Genomic DNA, 26,765 nt, shown 5'->3' on the forward strand with positions numbered 1-26,765 from the left:
TGATATCCTTCAGAACATGCATGCTTATCTAAATGCTGTTATTTTAGCAATGTGCAAAGTTTATAACAGCAATATTTAAAATGTGTCCTTATTTTTAGACCTCTGTTCCCCCATTATATTAGGCTTTGTACAGATTTCTTGCGCTAAGAGGTCGAGATGTATTCAGTAGTTTCTAATGCTATGAGGTTACGCTGAGCTGGAAAACAATTACCAATTTTTGCATAGTGCTCAAGACAGCAAAACTCTAAATGCCTCATACAGACTGCATAAATATAAATTCAGTAACACACAACGCCAGCTAACTTCCTGACTTGCACGAGTACTTTAAAATAAGCGCACATTGAACTATAAACGCTAGTTTGCACAAGACACCAAAGGTTACTTTTTGTTGGGGGGGTATCGCGTCTGGTGTACATAAGTCAGGTTACAGCACACCCTTGTTTAGTTTGAGAGACATTGTAGCCTTTATATTGCGTTTTTCCAGATGGTCAGCTTGTTACAGAGAATTGGTAACTACACCGAAGACTGGCTAAGAGCTACAGAAAGGGACATAACAGCTTAAGAAGTGCGGTGCACTGGCTGTGGCCAGCACTAGGACCCAGTGTCCGCCCGCGCGCCGCACTCCATCAATGCGGGCCGCGCGATGCAAGGAGAGAAGTGATTGGCTGGCAGCAGACAGGAGCAAGAGACTAAGAAAATAGAGAAAAACAAGTTGGGAGCTAAGCTTGTACCCCTGCTTTGGGGTTGTGTCTGAGTGCATGCAGTAAGTGTGGATCCCCCTTTTTTAAATAAATCCTGAGGTAATGCAGCGGGTGATTGGAGTTGCTGTATGCATTAGCCCTTTCCTTCTCTCGACCAGGCGAGACTGCAAACTATGTGAGAAGCCCAGCCGTACTGCTGCTGCTGCCGTCTGTCTTTTTTCTCCTTTGGCTTCCAGCACCATGTGGCAGTGCTGAGAGCTTCGTGTGAGTTACGGAAAGCAGCAAGGAGCAGAACTAGGTGAGGTACAGCACAGCTGTGGTGGTACAACAGGTAAGGGAGCAACTTCACACCTGAGAGAAAGAAAAACACCAACAAGAGAGACTGGGACACACTGCCTGTTAAACTAGTTTGCTGGAGGCTCTACGGGAGGCTAAAGAAAAAAAAAGGAATAAACTTGCTTCTGGGAGTGAATGACATACACATGTAATATTCAGTGGAAAAAAATAATGCCTCAACATTAGACTTGTTAATAAAACTGCTGCTGCAGACGCACAAAGACCATAATACAAACTTTTATTCTTCACTTTTATTCTTTCCATCGTAACTTTTGTCTTTTGGATAAGTAGTGGGAATAAAATTTTGAAATCTGATTAATGCAGCGTGGTTTTAAAAGTTTTATGAAAGCTGTTAATGAACAGAATTGCAGGCCAGTGAAGCAGTTGCAGTACAAAGCTTGTAATTTCATTTTGGAAGAGGTATTCCACATTTTTATAGGATGAGAACAATTTTCCACCGCTAGTAGCACTTAAGTCATTATAACCAAGCTCCAGCCGGGTGCATCTGGTAACTGTACAGTGTTAGAATACTCTTTCCCAGTCCTTTTAAAGTTTATTGATTATTTAGCTGCCACTAAAGGCAGAAAAGTTTTTTTTTTTTTAACTGTGCTCTGTGGAGGATCACATGGTGACTACAGCATGGAGAATGCCAGCACAGATCACGCTGATTCTGACATTTGCAAGTGTGGCTACCTGCGTAAACAGAAGTCAATGCATCGGCGTTTCTTTGTGCTACGGGCAGGATCTGACCATGGTCCTTGCCGCCTTGAATATTATGAGAATGAAAAGAAGTTTCGATGCAAAGGTGCCATTCCAAAGCGTAGCCTTAATTTGGAGACCTGCTTAAGCATCAGCAAGAGGGCAGACCTGCGAAACAAGCACTTGATTGTCATCTACACTAAAGATGAAAGTTTTGTGTTGGGGGTTGAAGGAGAAGCAGAGCAGCAGTGCTGGTTCCAGGCAATGGTGGACCTGCAGTGCAAGAGTAAGTTGGCAGAGGTTTTTTGTTGTGGGTAAGTGCATTTAGGGTAGGGGGCACCATAAGGTGCAATTTATATAAAAGACACCAGCGATTCCATACTATTGTCCTGGTACTTGGGTCATGCAGAATAGTGCATCCCAGGTAGCTGAACACTCATGCATAAACATTTCTGCTCTGGTGTTACCAAACGACACACTTCCTGCCTTACTTAAACTGTTGGATGTGGGTGGGGGATGAGAGTAAAGAAAACATACGAAATGGCGTACAGCTTAACACTAACAAGTAGAGTTAATGTGACTCATAATGTTTGTTACATGAGTCAAACATATTCTAGGATATAAAATGCAGTAAGTTGACTTGTGATATGAAATGTTATCTAATACTACCGTGGTTACAATATGTTGCACACTGTGGTAAGTGTGAGTGTATATATACATGTACACAAGTACATTTATGTTTTGTAAGTGTTTTTGTTAATTGTTGAAGACATCATCCTGAAGTAGAATTAGTAAAAATTTTGATCCAGGGTAGTTCCCCCCCCCCTCCACACACACGCACACGCACACACACACACGCACACGCACACACACACACACACACACACACACACACACACACACACGTGTGCCACTGTGTCTCCAGAATTCTAGAGTATTTCTCAACATTGTGTGTCTGGTGTGGCAACTGATTTGGCCAGTGGCCTATCTATTGCTACCTGATGAAGTCGTTGTCCAGGCAGATTCTACCTTCCAGGGTTCCATGTTGCTGCAGAAGTCAGTTTTTTCAGCACACAGGAATTTGCATTGTTCCATACTTGAGTACTGGTGGAGACTCCCTTGTATGTCTGGTGGTGCAATTGTAATCTTCTGTTGTGGTTATCACTAGTCTACTATAGTTAGTGTGGCCTCTCATTGGTGGATACTGCTGTGTTAGATACCTCTGTTTTTGGTGGTCATCCTTCCAAATGTGGTCACTGGGCTTGTTGTCCTTCTGTGAACTTAGATTTGGTCAACGTTACATCTATGGATGTAATTTTTAATACTTTAGATAGACCTTGACTGGATTTATGTCTGCTTTTGGCTAAATGTACACTTGATACGAAGTGCATTATTACATTTGAGATTAGACTGAAATGTGCAACTGAAAGAATACTTTCAGGTTTCTTATCACTTCCTGGCAGCTTGAAGACCTCTTTGTTCATATAGCTGTAACTATCTAGAGCTTCCATTAAGTGCCATGAAATGGTATTGATGGGTTTCGTTATGCTATCTGGAAATTCTTGTGTTAAAATAGTACATTTTGTAAGCTAGAATCTTTAGCCTTTTCTTGGGATTATTCATCAGAAGGAGTGTTCACAGTTTCCATCTGTCTCCAGTTAGGCTCATCTTCTAGAACTATCCAGATGTTTATTAGGGCTGCCTGAGTAGTCTTTCAACCCTGGGTGCTATTTTGTTTTGTGTCTTCCCAGCCTCCTGTTCGTTGACTTGTTGTTAGCCGTTATATGTGCAGTACTTAATTTGCAGCACACTGATTTGTTGCATTAATTTGACTTTATGTCCTTTTTATCTATCTTTCTTATTAGTAATGTTGCATTGTGTATCTCTTGAAAACTGCGGGGCAGTACTTGTTTAGAAGCCAGAGTAAAGACTATACATACACAAAACTACCAAACCTATTATGTCCATTTTTTTTGTCAAGTGCGTGATGTACCTGTGTGTTTTATACATTTGCTAAGCAGGTAAGCACACAGAGCACACGTGTCCCTTTTCATGGGCAACTCAGGAATACTATCAGATTGTCACTTTATCAGAGTCGCACAGAAAGCAAATGGAGGTGGTAGGAATGAAACCCTGTATTTTGGGTACAGGAAGCAGCTTAGGTTTTGCTCATGTTTTCCCTTGCACTGTTACTGAGACATTGATTATGCCTTTGGGTAATAACTTATCAGACACCATATTAATCAGTAAATGTGAAATATATTTTAATGTTATACATGAATACAGTTTTTCTTAGACACAAAAATATCAGATACATTTTCCAGAATTTGTTTATACAGCCTCATATGTACCTTCTCTAAAGTGACACGTTTATCATTTTTTGTTTTCAAGTAATTTATTTTTTTACAAATGTTTTGGGGGGGAGGACTTCTCACCATTCGTGCTTCCACTCCAGATTTTTCTAGTCTGTTCATTCATCCTGTAATGCCAACACCTTTACAATGAGGAATAAGTGGAGGTTTTCTTCCTCCCCGCAATGATTGAATGGTGCTTTGGCAGAGGTAGCATATCACCAAGCTCAGCCCAGTACTAACAGCTCTCCTGATGCACTTATTTTCACACCTGCCTTGCATTTATGGGGTCTTTCATGACTGAATGACACAAGTTCCAGGGTGTCTTCTGAGTGACATAAACTTCCTTACTCTCTCTGAGAAAAAGAGAGATCAAGCCACAGGCCAATTTTGTTTCCTCCCCTCTACTTCTGTCTTGTTTCTGACAAATAGTCTCATATTAGGGGGAAAAGTAAGCCAAATGGAGTGCTCTCATGGTAGGTAGTTTTTTTCTGCTAGTGATCATGATTCAATTCCAAACTCTGATATCAACAGTAGGATTGGCTGTTTTGCTTCTTTTGCATTTGATTTCAAATCAGGTTTTGAAATATTGAATATATTCCAAATTACAAAATGTAACTATCCTGTTTTTAGCACTAACAGATTTCTGTTCTGGCATATTCTTCTTGACTGAATACTTTATTCTTTATCTGTATATTTTTTTGGTATTTCTTTTTCATCGTGATATTTATTTATCCTATCGGTATGGTTTCTTTACCTTTCCTTAAACTAAATATCATTAGTTAAAGTTAATACACAATGAACATGTGCTGAATTTTGATAAAATGTAATGGTTGTTTTGTTTGTACCTTCAACCAAACCTTATTACTGTTCATGGCCTCTCCTGCAGCAATGTGAACCTTTTTCTAGGTTATGTCTCCTTTTTAACAGTATCGTCTTTGTATGCACACATCATGTACACTACACCTTAACCTGACTCTCACAAGAATTTTAAACCGGCAAATTTCTGCCACTTGCAATTTTCAGTTGTTTTCTCTTGTTGAGTGTCTGTGTTGTAGTGAATTGCTTTTGAATTAGTATATAGAGTCTTGCTGAGATTTGGGTTTAGTTCTTACGCCACCAAACTGTGCAACAGTCTATGTGTTGTAGGACTCAGCATTACGTAATAAACTTTATTTGGACCTGTAGTCTTGTTGGCGTTGCCGTGCAGTTCTGTTCTCTCAACACAAGTTGAAAACTCGTGCTGTAGCAGTGAAAGGATGCACACAGCCAAAATACACACACACTGCAGTTTTAGGACTGACGTGTGCAGCTCACAAACACTACTCACTATGTTTTCAAGTGTATACAACCCAACCTTTAGGCAGAAAATACTTGTTTTGGGTAAAGATCCATTGGTGATTGTCTCGATAGTTTGTTTAAGGGTATACATCACTTGTACGCATACTTTGTTTATACTGTATGTGGCAGATAGTATCTTATTAGGGAAAATGTAAACATGCATCCTGTGACCCACTGTCACGATGGGTAGTTTTTGTTTTCACGGCACTGTATCTTTGTACTGAAAGATTGCTTTTCTTACAAATCATTTGTATCCATAAGCACGTTACTCGCATCATCTCAAGTTTAATAGTCTTCCAGGACCTCTGCCTCTACAACCACTTGTGCTGTCTTAAAAATAGCATGATTTTGTATCAAATTAAACCGATAAGAGCAGATACTCCACTTTGCATGAATGGTTTCCCCTAACATAATTACTAAATTTGGTTTTGTTGTACATAACATAGTCTTCTTTTTAAATGGCGCCTGTTTTTCCAGTCACCATTAACTCTACCACATCTCCTGTTCCACTTACTTTTTAGTTCTTTTTTGACTTTTTTGCCTGGTTCTGCCAAACGTTTACACAGACCCTTGGTTCATTCAAGACAGCAAGAAGTGTTTCAGTTTAGGTTAACTATGCATTACATAAAATTAAATAAAGATGTTCCTGACAGAGGTTCTGTGCTTTTCAGTGCCGTTTGAACTTTGCGAAATGGTACATTCCAGCTAACTATGCACTTAAACGTGCACACGTGTTTTCCAATAAAGCATGCAGTAAGGATACAAAATCCAGGAATAAAAAAAGAGGACTGTTGGCTGTGAGGAGAGACTTCTGCTTGGTCTTGTTATATATTTTTTGAAAAGCAGTATACAGCTTGCTTTTGTTTTAACTGATGCAATCATGAGATTATGTTTGAGAGCAGTTTTAAAGACTGTCTCTGGATCAACTTTTTAAGTCAGGCAAATACTTGCATACTGTGAGAAATGTGTAATGTGTCTTCTTTTAATATACTGGTTAGAAAAATATGTTACTGTCCTTGAAGGGATCATGTAACATTCACTATTTTATACAATTTTAGTAATGCCACAGTGAACAAAATGTAAAGGGGACTGTTTTTTGTGCAGTACCTTTCATTTTAACTATGGCTTTGAACTTTTCTGCATCTTGGCAGTGACCAAAGGGTAGATGCTCTTATTGTTTCTGGAAGATGTGGAAGTCTTATTAGAGAGATTTGTAGTAGTAGTAGTTGCATGTATTGTTTATTTTTGTTATATTAGTTCTTTATTTGCATAATGTACTTTAATTGCAATGTAATTAGCTTATTTTACCTAGCACTTCATCAGGCTTTTTGTAGCAGTTATTGTAGCACACAAGTGCTATCAGCACTAGACGTCCTATAAGGAAACAGCTTCAGTACTTAGTAATGATGACCATCCCTCCTGGCATGTCTAAAGGTCACTTTCTTGTGCTTTCTCCTATCAATCTGGTGAACTTGGACATTCTGAGACAGTTTAGCAACTGCCTCATGTACACAGACAAACCTCTCTTCTTACCTCCCAACACTCAGACTTGTGAGAGATGTGCTTATATCTACAAATTGGAAGCCATGCACTTTCCAGAGCCAACACCGAAATAGCTGGTCAAGAGGTGAAGGTAAACACCTGCACCACACCACATGGAACATATAGCCCTCCGGAACACCCACCATCACAGCCCTCACATAAAAACACAAACCACACACCCACCTTTGTGGAGGCTCTCAATAGAAATCTACCCAAACAGCAGAGACCGCCAAGGCAGAAACAAACTGGAGCACCACAACACAGCACAAACCACAAGACACATAGCTCACCTGCACAGTGTGCCCTTCAACCTAAGCCACTAAGGCAAAATGGCATGCCCAATACACTAATCATAGGTGACTCGATAGTGAGGCACACTGATGTCCCACTCAGTAGTTTGAATGAGGAGAAGGTAACAGTCAGCTGTCTATCAGGTGCCAGAATATGACACATAACACATGCACTCAGGTCACTCCACAACCAGTACAGGTATGACTCTGTCATTGTCCATGTGGGTGTGAATGACCTGAGATGCACCTCTCTGGACTACATGAAAAGAGACATGGTGGAGCTCTTGGTTTATGTGGCCCAGGCAGGTATGACCCTAGCCCTGAGCAGCATCTTACCGTCGCCCAGAATGATACCGCAGTACAAATAGAAAATGACTGACGTTAATTGGCTAAGTTTCTGCTGTCATTCTAAGGGGATTCAGTATCTGTCTGCTTGGGATGACATGATTGATAGACCTCGATGCTTTGCCAGAGGTGGCCTGCATCTGTCACCCCTGGGTTTCCGGTACTGGCTAAGGCTCTTGCCACCCCTGTAGTGCCTTTTTTAGGATGATCCAAAGACCAAATTACTACCGTAACAGCTATAAATTAATGCAATCTGAGGGTCATGCTGCTCAAAGCTGGAAGTCTAAATCTCAAGATGCACTCACTCGAAGCACTCCTCAAAATGGAGAGCATTGACATTTGTGCTGTAATGGAGACCTGGTTTAAAACAGCAGAAAGCACCCCTTTGCTACCAGCCTATAACTCATTCCACACCTTTCGGCCCCAGAACATGGACTGAAGCTCCAAAGGCGATGGTGTCTCCATATTCATAAAGGATACGCACACTTCCAGACTAGTAGCCCAGGATAAAGTATCTGAGATACTCCAGGTACAATTAACATTGGGTAAGATGGCGATTCAGCTCGTAGCCTGCTATAGATCCCCAGCCATGTCCCAAGATTCTCACTGCACATTCCTAAGCACCCTGGAAACTATTAAGATCCAGCCCAACACTCTCCTGCTAGGTGACTTCAGCTACCCCTCCATGAACTGGGAAAACTCCTCATGCACCAATGCACTGGCCCAATGCTTCCTGGAGTTCATCAGTTCTAATGCCCTGGACCAGCTCATGCATACTGCCACTAGAGGAAGCAACATCCTTGACCTGATTATTACTAACATAGGTAACCATTGTTAACCATTGTTCTACACCAATAGTCAATTCCTCCCTGGTTAGGTCCGACCACAAACTAATCACCATGGAAATCCACATCTCACCCACACCCCCCGCAAAGGTATCCACCATAAAAAAACATCTCCAAAGCTGACTTTCGACTCCTGAAAACAGAGGTGGCTAACTTCATGGCACCCGTGCCAGTGGAAAATAGATGCATGACTGCCGAATCATACACCAATGGACTTTACAAACACGTACATAAATGCATGTAACTAGCCATACCTAACAGAACCAAGACGCTCTCCTCCAAAAAAACAAAGCCAATCTGGTGGTCCCCTGCCATTAATAAACTCTACAACAGAAGGAAGAAACTGTTGCAGAAAAAGGTGAAGTCCGAAGACTGGAAAAAATTCCCTTATTAGCCTCAACAAAAAGTTGGGATCCCTCATCAAAACCTCCAAAGCCAGCTATGAAGGCAGAATTGCGGCAGACACTAAAAACAACCACAAAGCCTTCTACAGTTACTGCACAATGGTACCTCCTATACTAAGCCAACAGATATTGTCAACATACTGGCCGACAGACTCAATGCCAACTTTACCCCTCTCCCCCACCAAAGGACCAATCTCAATACCGGAATAATGCCAGGCACCCAGCATTACTGCAGCACAGGTTAAAGCTGTATTGTCCAAGGCCAAAAGTACAGCTTCCATGGGACCCGACAATATCCCTGTCTGTGTTCTACATGAATTACAAAGTGAACTGGCACCACATCTGTGAGCCCTGTTCACTCACAGCCTCACTTCAGGCTTTGTCCCTACCGAATGGCGCACTGCTACAGTCATCCCTCTCCATAAAGTTGGAGCAGCTACAGACCCTGGAAATTATCGCCCCATTAGCCTGACGAGTCTGATATGTAAGGCTGTGGAGCGCATCATCATGGACCTAATTAACAAGGATATAGGGAATCTCCAAACTCTAGATTCCACACAATTTGGTTTTGTGAAAAGTAGATCATGCCTGCTCAACATAGTTGACTTCTTTGAGTTTGATACCAGAGGTGTGGATGAAGGTAAGGCAGTTCATACAGCCTACCTCGATCTGGCCAAGGCCTTTGATACCATTCCTCACTCAGTTATTATTGATAATCTTGCCAAACTAGGCATCAACCCCTATATCACTAGATGGATTGCAGATTGGCTCACAGATAGAAAGTAGTGGACTCCAAGTCAGACTGCCGAACAGTCACCAGTGGAGTGCCACAGGGATCGGTCCTGGGTCCTCTCCTGTTTGGCATCTACTTCTCAGAAGTCCAGGCCAACACGGAGGGACTCTGGCTGACCAAGTCCGCAGACGACTGCAAGCTGGGAGCCATTATTTACTCCCCAAGTGATGTAGACATCCTACAGAAAGGCCTCACTGAGACCAATGACTGGTGTCCAAACCAGTCCTTGACCTTAAGCTTAGTGCCAAAAAATGCGTCGTCATCCCTTTTGGGAAAAACTCGGTTCCCACTAATTACCACATTGATGGGAGCCCACTGAACATTGAAGGCGTTATAAGAGATCTGGAGGCACAGGTTGACAGCAACCTCTCCTTTGACCACCACATTGCCACTGTGGTCAGAAAGTCCTTCTATGTGGCACATCTCATTACCAAGGGTTTTGCATCCAGGAAGAAAGAGGTAATCATTTCTCTCTACTCTTCCCTCATTAGACCAATCGTAGAGTATAATGCCCCATTTGGCATGTACCTCACTAGACACTTGCAACAGCTGGAGAGGCCACAAAGGTACCTCACGAAGAATATCCTTAAACACATGTCCTACATGGACAGACTCAAAAAAAAACTCCAGCTATTCTCTGTCTCATATCGTCTACTAAGAGGCGATCTCTGCTTGACTTACAAAGCCATGTCTGACCCAGCTGTGTTAGAAAATGCTACATCTAAAGAAATCCCAATCCCTCCGCACCACATGCTCCAGAGACCTCAACCTCATTACCACTATCACCAGAACATGCTGTAGGGACAGGTTCATAACCCAGAGACTGCCGATGCTCTGGAATAGACTTCCATTACATGTCGAGCAGAGCACCTCACTGGCCCTCTTCAAGAGAAATTTTGATGAGTGGATAGGAAATAGAAAGTTCATCCCAGGGATCACTCGAGTGGCTCTAATTGTTAGGGAACTAATGTCGGGCAGCACAATGCCAGGGCACTTCTGTGGGCTAGGCTTGTAAAGGCTCCAGGGCCATTAGCCTAGTACAGACCTATGAACTAGTTTTTCAGATTTTATATTTGATATCAGCTGTGATGTTAAAAACAGTATTTTACCTGACAGCTAGTATAGTTATTTAACCTACTGATACTATGGCATCTTGTGATCTTTGCAGATTGATTGATGGTCTTTAATTGTGATGTAACTGTCTCTGAGAGGAGAACAGGACTCTGTGCTAGTCTGCAGAGTGTTATTTGAGGCATAACTACTGTTTCTGTGTAGTAATGTCATTGCTGGGATTGGGAGAAGTATGGATTTGACTGGTTTTATAAAATTAACACGCTTTCCAAGCAGCATCCGAGCCATTGTCTGGCTTAGATGATTAAGGAGCTGTTTCCTGTTGTCCAGAAGTGAGAGGTTTGATTCCTTCAACTTCCATTGCTTAACTGTGTGACTCTCTGTGCAAATCACTTAACCAGACATCGCTACTGGGCTGTGTATGAAAAAGGTCCATGAAAATTAGTGCTCTATCCTGGAAAACAAGTATAAGTAAATAAAGTAAAATAAAACAAAACAAAACACACTAACTTACTAAGGAGAAGTGTAACTAAGAGTAACACATCTGATTTTGAATGCTGTTGCTGCAGGCTTTTGAAGGATACTGGCCTTGTTGTTGAGTTCTGTTTAACAAATCAAATCTCTATAGCTTGCTTAGTCTGCCTGCCTGCCACCCTTGGCCCTCTAGTACACATTGTGCGTTTACAAACCTTTCCAGATGAATGAATAACCTTAGATAGCCCCAGGCTGCTCTATTATCACCTTAAAGTTTCTTTTTCTTGTACAGTGTTTGAAATGTTTTGCGTTTTATAGCAGGACAGTGCCTTCCTTGCCTGTGGTTCTGAACTGTCCTTAATTTTGTTGTGTGTCCATGGTTTTGCCTTGCACCTCGTGAAATGTTTGAATCTATATTAAATCATTGAGGATTACAGTGAATCAGTAATACCAGACATTAGAGTTTCATACTGCAATTGTTCCAAAAATATATTGCGTTATTAACTTTACTAGTGAACTGAAGTCATTTTTAAAAAATGATCGTTTTAGGTCTTGTCAGTCATTATTTGTGGCTTTTGTCCCTGGTTCTTGAGCAGTGAAGCTGAGAGCTCTGCCTTGCCCTTTTCTAATGCCACAGATTTGAAATATGTTCCCCTCTGGCAAACACATTTCTATGATCGAGAGCTAAGGTTTTTCATTTGTTTTTGGGCTTTTCTCACAGCATCAGATAGTGCAACATGTGTTAGAGGGGTTCAAAGAGGCTACACCCACTGAAAAAGGTGTGAGGCCCCAGAACACACTTTTATAGTGGAAAGGTTAGAAAAAGCTGAGATGTTTACTACTTTGTCCATTTCCTTCTCAACTCCCAGGAGTGAAGAAATGTTAGAAAAAAATAAAGAAAAGTGGGCACTGAGAAGAGGGAGTGTCTGCATAAGAAGGAAATAGATGCGAAAGGAGGCCTACTTACCTCTTCTACTGGTGTGGATTCAGTGGGGCCCACTGTTGCTGTCCCTTACATCAATCTAGAGCAGTCTAAGGCCTTGGGGTGCTGTAAGGCATCCTAGGTTCAGTTTACTTCTCAGGAGTGGTCTTCTTTTGACCTGAACAACAACATTCACAGTCCATTTCTTCACTCTTGTTACCATCCATTTTGGAAACTCCAGCATCAAAATTGCCTTTCACAGGTTTCTTCAGAATTACTTGCCTAATTTAAGTATTAGACTTCTTCTTCAGCTTCCTGCAGGCCAGTGCTGGCCTCTTCCTTGTTCAAAGGCCAAGGTTGTCCCCTTTCTTGATTTTTTGCAGGTCTGGCATTCCTGTACAGGTATCCATTCTTTACCCCATATACAACCTTTACGGAGTAGTCCAATGTAGATGGTACCTGTTCTGACCCAACAGGCATTGGCCTTTTCTCCTCTGTGCTTCCATGCTTTCTGTCTGCAGCTGATGTTAGCACATGCGGTCACAGTAAGGGCTGAGTACCTTTTTGCTGTACATATTAAAGTATCGTATTTATTTTTCAGATGTATGTGTACTGGTTGTAATTCATCCTTCTGAGACAAAGTGTTTGTCCGGTAGTGAAATGGCTGTATTTAGTGTATTATTTAGTGAAGTTATTTCCGTGCTATACTAATAATTTTTTCCTGTCTTGTCATCATCTTACTTGGTGACTTGGGCCCATTTCCCAAAAAATGGTGGCACAGTAGATATTTTTGCTTGTAGTTCTATGCTGCATTGTGTATAGCACTGCTGTTATATTGTGATTAGTTGGGTTCTGTATTGCATACCTCGGTAGGTGATCTTGAAGTCCAAACAGTCTCTGTCTTTCAAAAGTCGGCTTCCTGCATTATTTCATAGATTGTGAACCTCTCCATGGTAACCCTGAAGGCAGGACCATTTGCTTAAGTAACCCAACACGATCCTAATTGTATCACATTGCCAAGGTAAGTGTCTGGTTTATTGGTGAAAAGACATCCATTAGCTGTCTTCTCAATGGTACCACAGTGTGTACAGATCTCCGGCTGTAGCAAAACATGTCTCATCTGCACATTTAACTATTGTTTAACAGTGCCAGTGTGGTACCGTGTTGAAATGTTTAATGCTTGTGTGAAAAGATAAGATTTATGTCATGAAAACTTGCACAGAGTAAGTATTTGACTGTGAAACAACAACAACAACAATTACTAAAAAGAGTAAAATCAAGCACTACGCAACTTTTGTTCTTGATGTCTGGTTTGATAAAGTATCTCTAAACTGGTCTTTATAGTAAAGCCAATGGATTGGTAAGTTAAATTATCCAAAATGTATGCCAGAATAAACATATTGTGCAGGTAAAAGCTGTTATTTGCTGGTTGAATCCATCATATTTCAATCAGTAAATTGTTTATGCCTCACAATTTTGTGTTGTTGTAGCTGAGAAAGATTGGAAGTAATTTTTCTTATGTCATCCATATTCTACCGCGGTGGTGGTGCTGCGGTAGCGTTGTCGCCTCACAGTAAGATGCTGTCCGGTTCGATACTCAGCTAGAGCGTCTTCTGCGTGGACATGCGTGAATGGGTGTACCTTAGTTGAAGGTTGTGCGTCAGGCCTGGCAAGCCGGTATGTAAAACTCAACTGCCAATCATTAGCAGACCGGAGTTCCACTGTGATGACCCCTAACCAGGAAAAAGCCGAAAGACACAACATTCATACATTAAAATGCTTAATTTATTTATTTATTTGTATTCTGGCATCCTTCTTTTTATGGTTGGGATGGTGGAAGTTCACCAGACTATGGGAGAAAGACATGAGTCCTTCATCCACTTCTGTCCACTTATTCCCATATGGAGTATTATTTCTTGTTTTTATTCTAGGTGTTTGTTTCTAGGAGATTGTCGAGTCAACCTGACTTTTTTTTAGAAAGGCACATTGTTCAGATGTTTGAACAGTGCAGTTTAGACACATCCTATGGAATTCTGCATGCAATGGCAAGGTTGTATTTCTCGCAACTAACAAATGATGTATTGGTTGAAAACAGAACTGTTGTAGGTAGGTTAAATGCTTGATCTTTAAGCTTTGGCAGAACTTGGCTTTAACCCAAGTGAATTCTTGGGTGTGGTTTGAAGAATCACTGGAGTATATGTGTATACATAACAAGTAGTGGAACATTTGGTTGTAGTTCTTTTTCTGCTTGATGCAGCAGAATGCTTCCATGTTAACAATAACAATATTTTGATTGATATTGTAGAAATGGTATACAAATTATAAGTCCTTTAGAACCCCTCTCCAGGAAATTGGGAAATCACTGTGTTTTATCTCTCAAGAATTTCACCATACCCTCACAGCACACACCCATGGAGCGTAACCCAAGCAGTGCTTTGTTTTAAAACTCTCAGTAATGAGAATTTTGTTCCCCTTAATCTGAAGAAATTAAGTGTTCATACAGTTTTTCATGTTAATATTTTTTTTGTCTTTTAAGTACTAAATGTAGAAGGATGTGTACCTAAGCTTTAATGTGTGCTTTGCAGGCATAATAAGGAACAAAGCCATCAAGTGCTCTTTTGTCCTTGACAGCTGTATCAGAATAGTTTTAATTTCCATCCTGGAGTTGTCTTCTGCATACCCAAAAATGGGTGCAGTTAGGATCTAAATGCAAGATTATCTTAGAAACCTTGACTTTGGAGTTGTAATATGCTTCAGTCAATAAAATTGCTATCTCCTTTTCAGTGGGATTTTTTTTTTTGATAGTGAGTGTGTGAGTTCATCAATTTATATGTTGCAAAGCATTTCACTGTCTTTCTTGCACATGCATGCTTCCACAGGCAGAAAGAGTGTCTAGATTTGCAGATATACTAGGCCTTGTCACATTGCTTAAAGGAGTCCCTCAAGGCAGAGTGATCCATGAATGATAAGGGTTCCACGGTGTTCTTTTAGTGAGAGGGTAGCTATTGTCCTAGATTTGATAATTGTATGTTCAGAAAGCGTGGAAGGCCAGTGTTTATAAATGAGGGGAAATTGATAATTCTTAATGGAAGGTCTGAGGTTAAGTATGATGAAGAAGGGAAATGTTTGTAGCTGAAAAGGAAGTGATCAGTTGTAAATAATTGTTTAAGATTGGTTGGAAGTACATTTGATTTGCTGGATCTATTATGTTTGTTAGTGACAACAAGTCCAGGTGAGGATTCTATGATTCCTTGCATGAGAGTTGGGCCATTTTTTATCAAATTATATCTTCTGGTTGAAATAGTGTGTAGTACGTAGCCACAGAGTCTGTGTGAATTTTAACTACCTTTTTATCAATTGTTGTAAGTTGCTTTATTTTTTTAATTATAATTTATTGACTAGGGCAGTTTACTGACCTATTAGGGAACATCAGTCTTTATTAATCGTTAGTTAACTCACCATGCAGGCTCAGCTTGGCGGATATAAAATTTCCCAGGTTGCACAAGCACATCCCCTTCTTGAGATACCATAACTCCTCTCTTCTCCGTTATCTAGTTTCTCCCTGCAGCTGAAAGCATTTGGTTACGTCTTATTGGCCAAAGGCTACTTTGTTTCTCATAGAAGACTATTTTCTTCTTCCTTCCCCACTCTTGCGAGATTGCTAACTTACACTCGCGAGTCGCAACCTTTTTCATCTCTCATTTCTCCTTTTCCTCTTGTAAACTGAAACTTTGGTGTACAGACACCTTCCTTCAGGGTTTTGAATCCTTCTTTGGTGTCTCCTTTGGTTTTGGGGGCCTGTTCTTTACCCTTTTAGTGTAATTTGCTCTAGCTGCTTGTTGTTGCCTCATGTATGGCTTCAGTGATTATGACTTCAGTTAGATTCAGGCTACCAGACATACTTAGATGTTAGCATCTCCATCCTTTTCTCTTGGTTGGTCTGTTAAGTTGCTCTTAGCTTCTGCAGCATTCGGGTTCACTGTCTTTCTTATTTGGCCAATTTGTCATTTATTGTTTGCCATATTCTATAAGAGGTATACAGGTATCTTTGATGGAGAACTGGTCTTCTGCCTAGCTACATTCCATGGCCATAGAGAACTTCCTTGAGCGCGGAATTCTCATACACTGCCTGCCTTTCTCTTGGTTCGATGGCCTTTGTTTATCTTGTGCCCTTCTATTTTGACATGTGGCACATTTGATCAAAATTATTCCCTGTGTGCAGTCATAATGGTTTCCTTGAATCCCTTGTGTATTACAGTTCTTTGAGAGGCTTGCAGCAGGATCCAGTATGAGTGCTTCCTTCCCCCTTGTTTTGTGTGCTCCAGAGGTGCCAGAAAACCAATATTTTTACTCCTTTTTCTGTGGGACCCTGCTGTTGGCATGGTGCCAGTGCTGCACCTTGGGTGTCAAGCTGCCTCCCTCCTGCTCAGGCTGATTGCCTTTTTGCTCCTCAGGTGAACAATTATTGCAGACTAATGATCTTTTTGCTCCCCAGGTGCACAAGCATTGTTACACCTGATGTAGGCTTGCTTGCCTGCCCCTGAATTGGGCCCACATTGGGCACAGTGTCCGATCCTGCAGCTCTTACGATGGCTGCGCTTCTTATGTCGGACCTGCTACAGACCTACCAAGCAGTAGACAGGCTAAGACCAGAGGTCATGAGTACCATTGCTATACCTACACCAGCCACCCTGTCTTTGAGAGGATGAGAGTGCATCTTACATCCTGCCAAGCAAGCTTTAGGAAAAGTCTCTTCTTTTAATCACTTTGGGCACAGATCTGGGAGTTTTCATACCAGGGCTTTCTACTCCTTGATGAGATGGTAAAGGTTTCCAAAAAAAGTTAGACAGTGGAACTGTTCAATTTCATAACTTTTCTTGGATGCAGATTGTGATGAGAAGTAGTCAGGTTTTAGTCCCTCACATTTAATGAAAGTACTGCCCTACAATAAATTTTTGAGGATACATAGACTTTGTAGTAAGGTTGAAGTCTTTAATAAGGAGATTTTGTAATCTGAAAAAAATGTTTTTAGATAGCGGTTATGACGTAAGGTCAGTTGTGAAAGCAAAAGCAAGAATAATGGAGTTAAGATGGTTTAATGCTTATACGAATTGTGGGGCCCGCAGTATTAGTAATGTTTATGGTGATAGTAGTAATGCCCCCCTTTGGGTATCCTGATAAGTTTAATTCTAATATAGGCAGGAACACAGTGAATTCTAAAGACATTTATTTTGTCACTACTTTTAATGTTATTAGTGACAAAATTGTGAATGCTGTTCAACAGTTTTAGCCTATGTTGTTTAGGGATAAGGAACTGAACTTATTACTGCCTAAAAAACTTCAGGTATCCTATAAGAGGGCTAGAAATTTAGGGGATATGGTAGTACATAATCAGTTTGAACTCCCCACTGTGGGACTTAACACAGAAATTTCTACCCTTAAAGATACTATACCTTGTAATAAATGCTCTGTATGCAAAAATGTGGTTAATTGTTTTAAATATATTAATGACCTTTATTTCTCTGTTAGGTGTAATTTTAGTTGTAATACTTGTGGGGTTATATAAGCTTTAAAGTGCAGTTGCAATAAGTTTTATATTGGGGAAACTAGTAGAAGCTTTAAGGTATGTTTTCAGGAGCATTTAAGAGATATCAAATATGCTAAAATAGACTGCCTTTTAGGTAGTCATTTTCTTGAATTTCATAATTCCAATCCTGATTACATTCGTGGATGTGTCCTGGAGAAAGTTGAGGTATCCTTGGGTGAACTTGTCAGCTTAAGTAGTAAGCTCCGAAGAAAGGAAACTTTATGTATTCTGAAATTAAACACTCTGGAACCATCAGGGTTAAACAAAGAATGTGACTGGAAATATGTAATTTAATTTAATTAGCAGTGAGTGTGACTTGTTAATTTTATCTGTATATTTAGTGAGTTGTTTTTTACTGTTTTTTTTTTACTCTCTGAAGGCTGAATAGCCGAGGCGCTAGGTATAATAAATTCCTGGTTTGTTTGGTCTGTCCATTGCCAAGTGGTATTTAGTCTTCCACTCCCCTGGAGGATTCTAATCTCAAGGAGGTCTTACAGATGGAATGGGAGAGAGGAAGACTGCTCCTAGATTCCTCCTCTTCCCACAGTCTTGAGCTGTTGATACAGTGTAAATCTCTTTGACTTTACACCTGGGTGGATTAGCCACCCTAGTATGTGTAACAGTAGGGAATGTAATAGAACTCAGCCTCATATTATGACGGTTAGCTCTGAAATCTGTTTATGGTTCATGGTTTCCAGTAAACCACTTGTGGTTGAAAGGAGGAATACCAGGCATTCAAGCCTGGTAGACCTTGTTGCCTCCTTTTTGTAACCTTGTACATATATTGTCTTGAGGGATGGATTTTTGACTTGGTACATATTGTTTCCGTTCTTCCCTGCATGGCAATGTTTTGAGCATCGAGCCTTCGTCACATTTAGGCGAGCCTTCATCACATTTAGGCGAGCCCTATTTCTTCATTGCTGATAGACATGATGTCTGAAAACAACATTCCTCTTACTGTCGGAGAATATGGCCAGTGCGTTACTTGCATGTTGTATTCTTGGATGTAACACTTGTATGTTAGCGGTGAAGACTTTTATGAGCAAAGATGTGATTTTTATCTTTGAGCTTTGCCTTTCAGAAGGTCACGCTTCACCTGTTTGTTCCATTTCTGCAGTAGTGAACATGCATTGTAAGGTGAAAACATCCTTTAGTCGTCTTATATTTGCTGTATAAAGAGATTTACATGTTGGCTAGGTGAAGTATTCTATTCACAGGGGCTTTGTAATGAAGATCAAACTTTGCACCTTCTTGGTCCCAATCCAGAACCACACTCATTGCACTGAGCACTTTTACTGGGTGTGTGCTCCTTGGCATTTAGAATTCTTGAATGGTTTTCCCTGTCTGTCGGCCTCCTTTGATTAGTTGGATACTGGAATACTTCGGAAGCATTGGATCATTATTTTCCTTGTCTGGAGTTTGCCAGGGCCAGTTGGCATGTAAAGTAAAGCAAGCTTGGACCCTCCAACTGTGACTTGAAGTGCATTGGCTTTTCTTACCTTGTTAGTGCATGGACTCCATCAGGACAGGCCCTATTATTGTTGCTTGATATGCTAGGTTATGAGGTAAGGATTTCCAAAGATACTGAACATGACAGGCAAAAGATAACCTATTAGACATTGCCAAATGCATCACGATAGACTGGAGTGGACAGAAGGGGTTTAATAAAACAAAAGTTCCTTAAGATAAGCAGGGCCCAGGTCATGAAGAGCTTTGTAACTGACCAATAATAAAGAAAAAAAGATCTGGCCATGAACTGGAGGGATTGGGTGAAGCTGTGTTATTCACTAAGCTGTAGAATTCTGTACCCTTGGAGATTGTCAAGGTCTGTGTTGCTGTGTTAAAATAATTTATTTATGTGTTTGTCTTTGTTTACGAGGAAAGTCCAACTAGGTAATACCCATTTTCAACCGACGCCCAGGAAGAAAACCTCCATTTGATTTGCTTACATTGCATTGTACTAAGTTTATTTTATTTTTATATTTGTTTACCGAGGATGTCCGACTGGGCCAGTGGCCCTTTTTCAGTGGAGGTTCAGGGAGAAAAGTTCCATTACAAACAATACAAGAAATCGATAACAATCAAGAATATATAACTTTGGTAAATATAGGTAGTTTATACATAGACAATAAAAACTGAAAGTAATATAAAGTGGAAAAAAAATAAAGCTAACATAAACTAGCATGAAATAACTTGTCCCATCATAGAGAAATGACTGATCAGTAGAGCAATATCATGGTTTTGGTGGTAAATATTTATGAGATACAGGTATGGTATATGAACAAGAATATGGCTGATTGTTGCTATGCTAGTGTTACTTGTTCTAAACAGTGATGGCTAAAGCTAAGTTCCAGCTAAACACAGAGTAGTTGCATTTCAATTTACATTTATACATTCTAAGATTTTACAGAGGTGGAACTTACTAAAGAGAAAACCCACCTTCAGCTTAATGGATCGAACAGGCAGCAGTTATGAGTAAATTGTGCTTGTCATTTCAGTGAAAGGTTGAGTGTATTCTGTTAAGGAGAGTATTTGGGGAGTGTTGTACGATGAACACACATTCTCTACCTTGAGATGAGCATATACAGGACCAGGATTGGTTAAAATGTGGTTTAAAACTATTGAGTTTATCAGAGAGTTTTATTTGTGTGGGGATACTGTTCCAGAGTTTAGCAACGTATTGAGAGTAGAGCGAGTCTCCTGCAGCATTATTTGACGTCTTTGTAAGTAATACAAATTTGTTACTAGAGTGGAGGTCCCTTGCTGGAGATTAGGATAGTAAGAAGTTTTGTAGTGCAGGGCAATTTTCTGGATGATGAATGAGTTTGTGAGCTGTAGTTGGCTGTGGATATGCTAGGTAGTTGTGTAGTTCAAGCCAGTTTAATTGCTTTAAACTATGACAGTGTTGGGTCCTATGAGGGAGATTGGTGGAAAAGGTAGCTGTTTTATTGCAGCAGGAGGCAAGTCTGTTTCCTTGAGTATTGTTTAAATTTGTAAAGATAGAAGCAGCATATAAGAGCGTTGACAATAAAAAGGGGGTAGCTAAAGTTTTTCTTGCAGTGTCTGTAAGGAATCCATTGATCCTATAAAGGAAGCCTGGTTTCTGGTGTGTAGATTTAATTGTGTGTAGTATATGCTGGTCATATTTGAGACTGTCATCTATTATAACGCCTAGAAGTTTGGTTTCAATGACAGCATTATTTGCTGACTTTATGGTAGAAAATCGCTTTTGATTTTGGCAACTTTTTCAGGTAAAAATTACTAACTCAGTTTTCTTGGGGTTGAGTAGGAGGTTTTATTCTTTAAGACAGGTTTCTACAGAGGAGAAATATTTTGGCTAATGTCTTGGAGCTTATTTATTGTTGAGGCCACACCTATTAATATTTAGTCTTCTGCATACTGAACTAAACTAGCATGGTGAGTGAGGTGTGGAGGTCATTAATAAATCAGTCTTAAAAAGGAAAATAAGTCTTTAAAACATCTTAAATAGGAGTGGACCCAGGATAGAGCCCTGAGGGACACCTGTAGTAACTGGTTGAAAGGATGAGTAGGTTTGTTGCCATTTAACAACTTATTTCCTTCCAGATAGGTAACTAAGAAACCACAACAAGGAGTATTGTGAAAGTTGTATTGAGGAAAGTCTAATGAGCAGTTGCTGGTGTGAGACAGTATGAAATGCCTTTGACAAGTCTAAGAACATGGTGGACACAAGCAGACCATCGTTTCTGTGTTGTTTATTGTATTGGTAAAATGTAGTAGAGCGGTAGTGGTGCTGTGCTGGGGCCTAAAGCCATGTTGTGTTTCTGAGAGCAGGTTATTTGAAGTTAGGTACTGCAGCAGCTGCATATGGATGCTTTATCTAAAATTTTGGATAGAGGGAGAGAATCGCTCTTGGTCTGTAGATATTAAACTCAGTAGATGTGCTGCCTTTACGTAGTGGTATGTAGGATTTTTTCCACAGTGACGGGGCATGCTTTTCTCCTATGGACCTATTAATTAGTATGGACACAGGGAAGGCTATGACTTTTGCAGCCATATTTTGGTAGTCTGATGGTAGTTGATCTACAGCTACGGAATTAGTTTTTACTTTAAAGATCAACTTTCTTACGAGTGAGGTAGGTACTGCACCAAAATTGGAGGAGTTGGTGGTTTTGATTGGACAAGGGTAGGGGGGCAGATATATTGGTGTCTAAGAGAGATAATATTGCTTGTATAAAGTAGTTGATTATCCGCACACAGTTTAATTCCTACTTTAGAGTCTGTCATATTCTCTCTTTTTGGAGAGAGAGTGGCAGTCTTGCCAGAGTGGAATAGTTTATTTAGAGATGACCGAACATTTTGGGTTGTTTTTATGCTTGTCTTGTAGGTTGGTAAAGTATCTTTGCTTATCCTGTTTGACATGGAATTTTACAAGGTTTCTAAGATGTCCAAATTGCTGGAAGGCATTTTGAGTTCTGTTTTTATACCAATTTTCCAGGCTTTATCCTTTTTTATCATGATTTTTTTTCTTTTGTCAGCCATGTTGCAGGATTGTACTTTACTCTTTAACTAATTTAGCACCAGTACATAATAAAAGTCTGTAAGAATATGTTATTAAACTGTTCTAAGTACAGTTATATTGTTTGTGTTTCACTGAAAATATCTTTTCTGAAATTGGTTATATTTCGTATTTGATTATAGATAATGTTTATCTAGGTTATGGTGAGTTCTGATGGCATATGTTGGTGTGTGTGACTTGTGGTATCTGAGAGGCAGCCTACTTTTATCAGTTTGTCTGGCTTGTTTGTAAGAATCCAGTCTAATGTTGAGCGTTTCCCTGAATGTTTATTGGATTTCTAGTAGGTATGGTTGTAGAAGTTCAGTGGGGGTAGCTTGTTGCACGCTTGTTTTGTCTGTCATGCCTGAGTGTATTGTATCCTGGGGGTGATCTCATTGTCCTTTTATTTATTTTTTAAACAGGTTTCAGTAGCTATGACAACATCAGGAGTGCATGTGGTAAGGTGGGCTTACATATCATGGATTTTATTGCACTTGTGTCCTGGGTTCATATTTAGTAAGGTGGATTTGGGTTCTGTTTTTTGCTGAGATGTATTAGGTGACTGGTTTATTTTGGGGTTGAAAATGATGGCTTTATGAACAGTAGGACCTGGGTTGGGGTCTCTACTCATTTTTTTAAATTGATATTTTAAATTGATATTTTACAGAGGGAAGAGTGTGGCCAGTTGTATTTTGGTCTTGGCTTTGTATTTGATTGCAAATTTGGATGCTTAATTTTTAAGACATTTATAGGTAAATAAATCCGATATGGTTTGTTTGTACAGATAGGGTGTCATGGAAAAAGACAGGCTGGGTAGATGTTAACATTTTTTTGTGTGAGGAATGGTTGAAGTCCTAAGCATTTGACAGAGGTTGATTTAATAATTGATGATAAAGGCTAGTAGAGTGAGGAGGAGTAGTAAAATAATCTGAGTTAGGGGCATTTTATTTAACTTGGATTTTGTTTGTTGTAAGTTAGGATTAGAAAATGTTATGAGGGTTGGCTGTAGAGATGTAATTTGATAGTTCTAGAGGCAAGGATTAAGAGAGAGTCTTGAGTAGTAAATAAGAGTGGGTGTTACTGTTGGGAGCGATTCTGTTGATTTCTTGTGGAGAGAACTGATGGTATTGGTTTGTGAAATATGTGGGTGGTGCTATGGAAGTATAAATGTAGAGTAAGAGGGGGCCGAGTGGGAATTGGAACTAGGGTAGGGAAGTGTAGTGAATCCAAGCATTAGTGAGGGTGAACAAAGCAGGTTGAAAACTTGGCAAAGAGACAGAGAAAAGACAGTCAGTGACTTAACAAGCCACAAGTCTGTTAAGAGAGATAAGTAAAAGGCCTCTGAGCTAGTAGATGAAAGTCTTGATTTTTTGCTCTAGAGTTAGTCCAGTGCCATCTTGACCTGACTAATGGTGATAACAGTAAAAAAGTGCACTTGATTATTTGATCAACTGTATAATGTAAGGAGGTTAAATGTAAAAACAACACTACATTATCTCCATCAGGGGAGACTGTCACATGAATTAACGCTGTGTGAGCATTACTAGGAATTAGATGTTTAATCCTGGAAATGCTCATAATACGGAAATATGAGGATTTTAACACAGCTGACTTCTGGTCTTTGTGTTCCTGTGTCTTGATCAGTAATAATGTGCTACTTAACCCCAGAAATAAACTTTAACCCGTTTTCATAATAAAAGAGGGAAATTTTCTTTGGGATAGGAGTAGGTGTCTGTCCAGAGATGTATGCATTTCTTCCATTACCTTGTACCATGCGGCTTTTGGTCAAATTGAAAGTTCAGAAACAACTCAAATTTCCTTAACATTGTTTTGGCCAAGACAGCTGTGGTTTCTTATTCAGCAGTAGTACACAGCTCAGGTAGGCGACTTCCCCCCCCAAACACACAAAAGGCTTTTGATATGTTCAGCTGAGCTGTTGTTCCCTAGTTGACGTTGTCTGAAGCCTACAGTTTAAATGCCATTATTTTGTCAGCAACCGTCTTTGCTGACTGCTAAGACAGAGTAGTTGGCATTCATTCTGGGAGCATATCAGAGGCCTAATGACTAAAAAAGTTGTAAACATTGTCTGTTTTTAACTAGCTTTGTATTGTCTACTGTTACTTTTAAGAGTGACGTGGGAAGCCTTGACTTGTTTTGGCTTCGTTTAATTTTATTCCATGCAGTGGCAACTTGGTCCATCCTCCGGACTTCCACGAAGCATCACAGATTAGATGTAGTCTCCCACTGTGCGAGTTTGAACTCTAATGATCCCATAGAGCTCCTTGACAAGACACTGACTCATTTGGGGTTGATCACAAATGAGAGAAACCATGGAAGTGGTAACAACATTCCAAAACACAAAAACAGAGCAAAAATGTTAAGCCTCCCCTTCCCCTGTATCCCTGATGTGTAAAACTGTATCCTCACAACTTTCCATGTAGAAGGCACACCACCTTGAGGAAAGTGGAAATCCTCAGTAACCCAGCAAGTCAATTAAAAATTCATCTCTCTAATAATATCTAGTAAATATCCATCCTTTTGTATTGGTGTAGATTAAAAGGTAAGTTGTTAACAGTTCAGTAAAACATTTCAGTACTTTGCCAAAAAAAAATGTCATGACAGTTTTTTTTCCAGACACTTGTGCCATATGCAAATTTACATTCATCTAAAAGTAGTCAAGCTATATTAACATAATAAACATTATACTTCACATATGTTGCTATATATCATATAACTTAAGCAATATTACATAAATTATTCAATTCCTGCATTTTTTTAAACAAGAAACATCTTCATTAAATCATCATTTATTACATAAGTAATCATACGTTTATATAAATGAAAGCAAACCACACCACCACAATCCTAGTCGCAAGCATTTTACATCACAATCCATACTGACACACTCCTAGTTGCAAACATCACTTATAATCTACCCAATCTTTCTTACTCGGACATTACATAGCTCATTTAAGTCCTGCTGCCTTTTAGACTTCATTCCTCCCTTGTATGTATTGTTCCCTCAATTCCCGTTATTTCCCATGTAGTTTGCTCCTACCCTTTTCTAAAGATCTCAGTTCCACTTGTTTATATCTGTTACTGTATTCACTACTTCCAGTATAGTTGGTTTACATTTTGATTTCCATTTTCTAGTAATTGCTTTTTTGGCAGCTACCATTATTAGACACAGCAAGGCCTTACCATGACTAGGCAATTCCGATTCTGTATCATAGCTCAGAAAAGTCCTCTCCCTCATCAGAGCAATCTGTCTACCCAGCGTCTCTGACAGTGCATCCCACAGGGAATCCGTGAATTCCGGCAACTCACTGCACTCCCAGAAAATATGTTCCCAATTACCTCTTTCTTCCCCTTTACACCTCCAACATTTACTGTCTACCTGGGGAAAAATTCTCTGGAGTCTACTTGGGTATAAAAATATCTATGTAAACATTTCCAGGCAAAAATCCTAAATCTTTTAGATTTTGTTGCATATTTGGGAGACAGACTTGTATCCTCCTTTTGTTTCTGTGTGAATTGTTTATGCAGTCTCTCTTCCCAATCCTTTCTAACCTCCTCTGATTGATTCTTATAGTTATCATGCAGTATTTTATATGCTCTACTAATTATTCCTTTTTTAATGGCAACTTCTATTCTAGATACTATTAAAAACTCTACCAGTGCTGGTCTTTCATTTAGGAACCCTTATTTCTTTTTCTTTGCCTGTACTCTGATGTCAATCAAGTTTACTGCCCCAAAAACATGTTTATACAATGAAATAGAATGTAGTAGAAAAAACACTCAAAAGTACAGAAAACAGTGGATGAAGTAAACTAGTAATGTGCAAGTGTTTTTTTTCTCCAACAAACTATTGATGTCCTCTTCAAGCTCATCCATCTCCACACAGTCCAGAAAGATAAATTTAAAACCAGAATGTCTGGGGTATTCTATTAAGTGTTTGGATAATGCATTCCTCCTGCATTTACGTCTGATGTCAGAAAGTTGACCTGAAATCCTCCTTTTCAGTTTATTTATAGTCTTACCCACATAAAATGCAGGGTAGTCATTACACATGGCCCTATGTACAACCTTTTTCAGTATTGCAGTTACCTCCTGCTGAAGATTTTACCACCTTTTTAAGATTAGGGCACTCTAATGAGTTGCACTCCATTAAGTATTTGCAGAAGGTGCAGTTAAGTAGTTTAGAGTTTAGTGCTCCTGTCATCCTGATGTTCCTTATTTTTCTTTTTCACACAGCTATGTAGCTTCTGCTCCTTTTATATGCAAAGGTAGGGCAATCTCCTAAACCCCTTACAAGCTGCTGATTGTCAGTGAGGATGGCCCAGGGTAGGGTGATCTCCTGAACCCCTTACAAGCTGCTGATTGTCAGTGAGGATGGATCAGGGTAGGGTGATCTCCTGAGCCCCTAGAAGCTGCTGATTGTCAGTGAGGATGGCCCAGGGTAAGGTGATCTCCTAAACCCCTTACAAGCTGCTGACTGTCATTGAGGATGGCCCAGGGTAGGGTGCT

At 39.9% G+C, this 26,765-nt stretch overlaps 1 protein-coding gene across 1 annotated transcript in view; it reads left to right on the forward strand.

The window, feature by feature from the left end:
- The first annotated feature begins 1,658 nt into the window (after nucleotides 1-1,658).
- LOC122806101 (insulin receptor substrate 1-B-like) overlaps nucleotides 1,659-26,765 on the forward strand; it is a 188,688-nt gene continuing 163,581 nt past the window's right edge. The window contains exon 1 of the mRNA XM_044076339.1: nucleotides 1,659-2,030. Coding sequence (XP_043932274.1) covers nucleotides 1,677-2,030 — 354 coding nt within the window. The 5' untranslated portion in view covers nucleotides 1,659-1,676. The remainder of the gene's footprint in view (nucleotides 2,031-26,765) is intronic.

Source organism: Protopterus annectens, chromosome 7.part0 (assembly GCF_019279795.1).
Source record: "Protopterus annectens isolate FY-2018-M chromosome 7.part0, PAN1.0, whole genome shotgun sequence".
Lineage (NCBI taxonomy): Eukaryota > Metazoa > Chordata > Ceratodontiformes > Protopteridae > Protopterus > Protopterus annectens.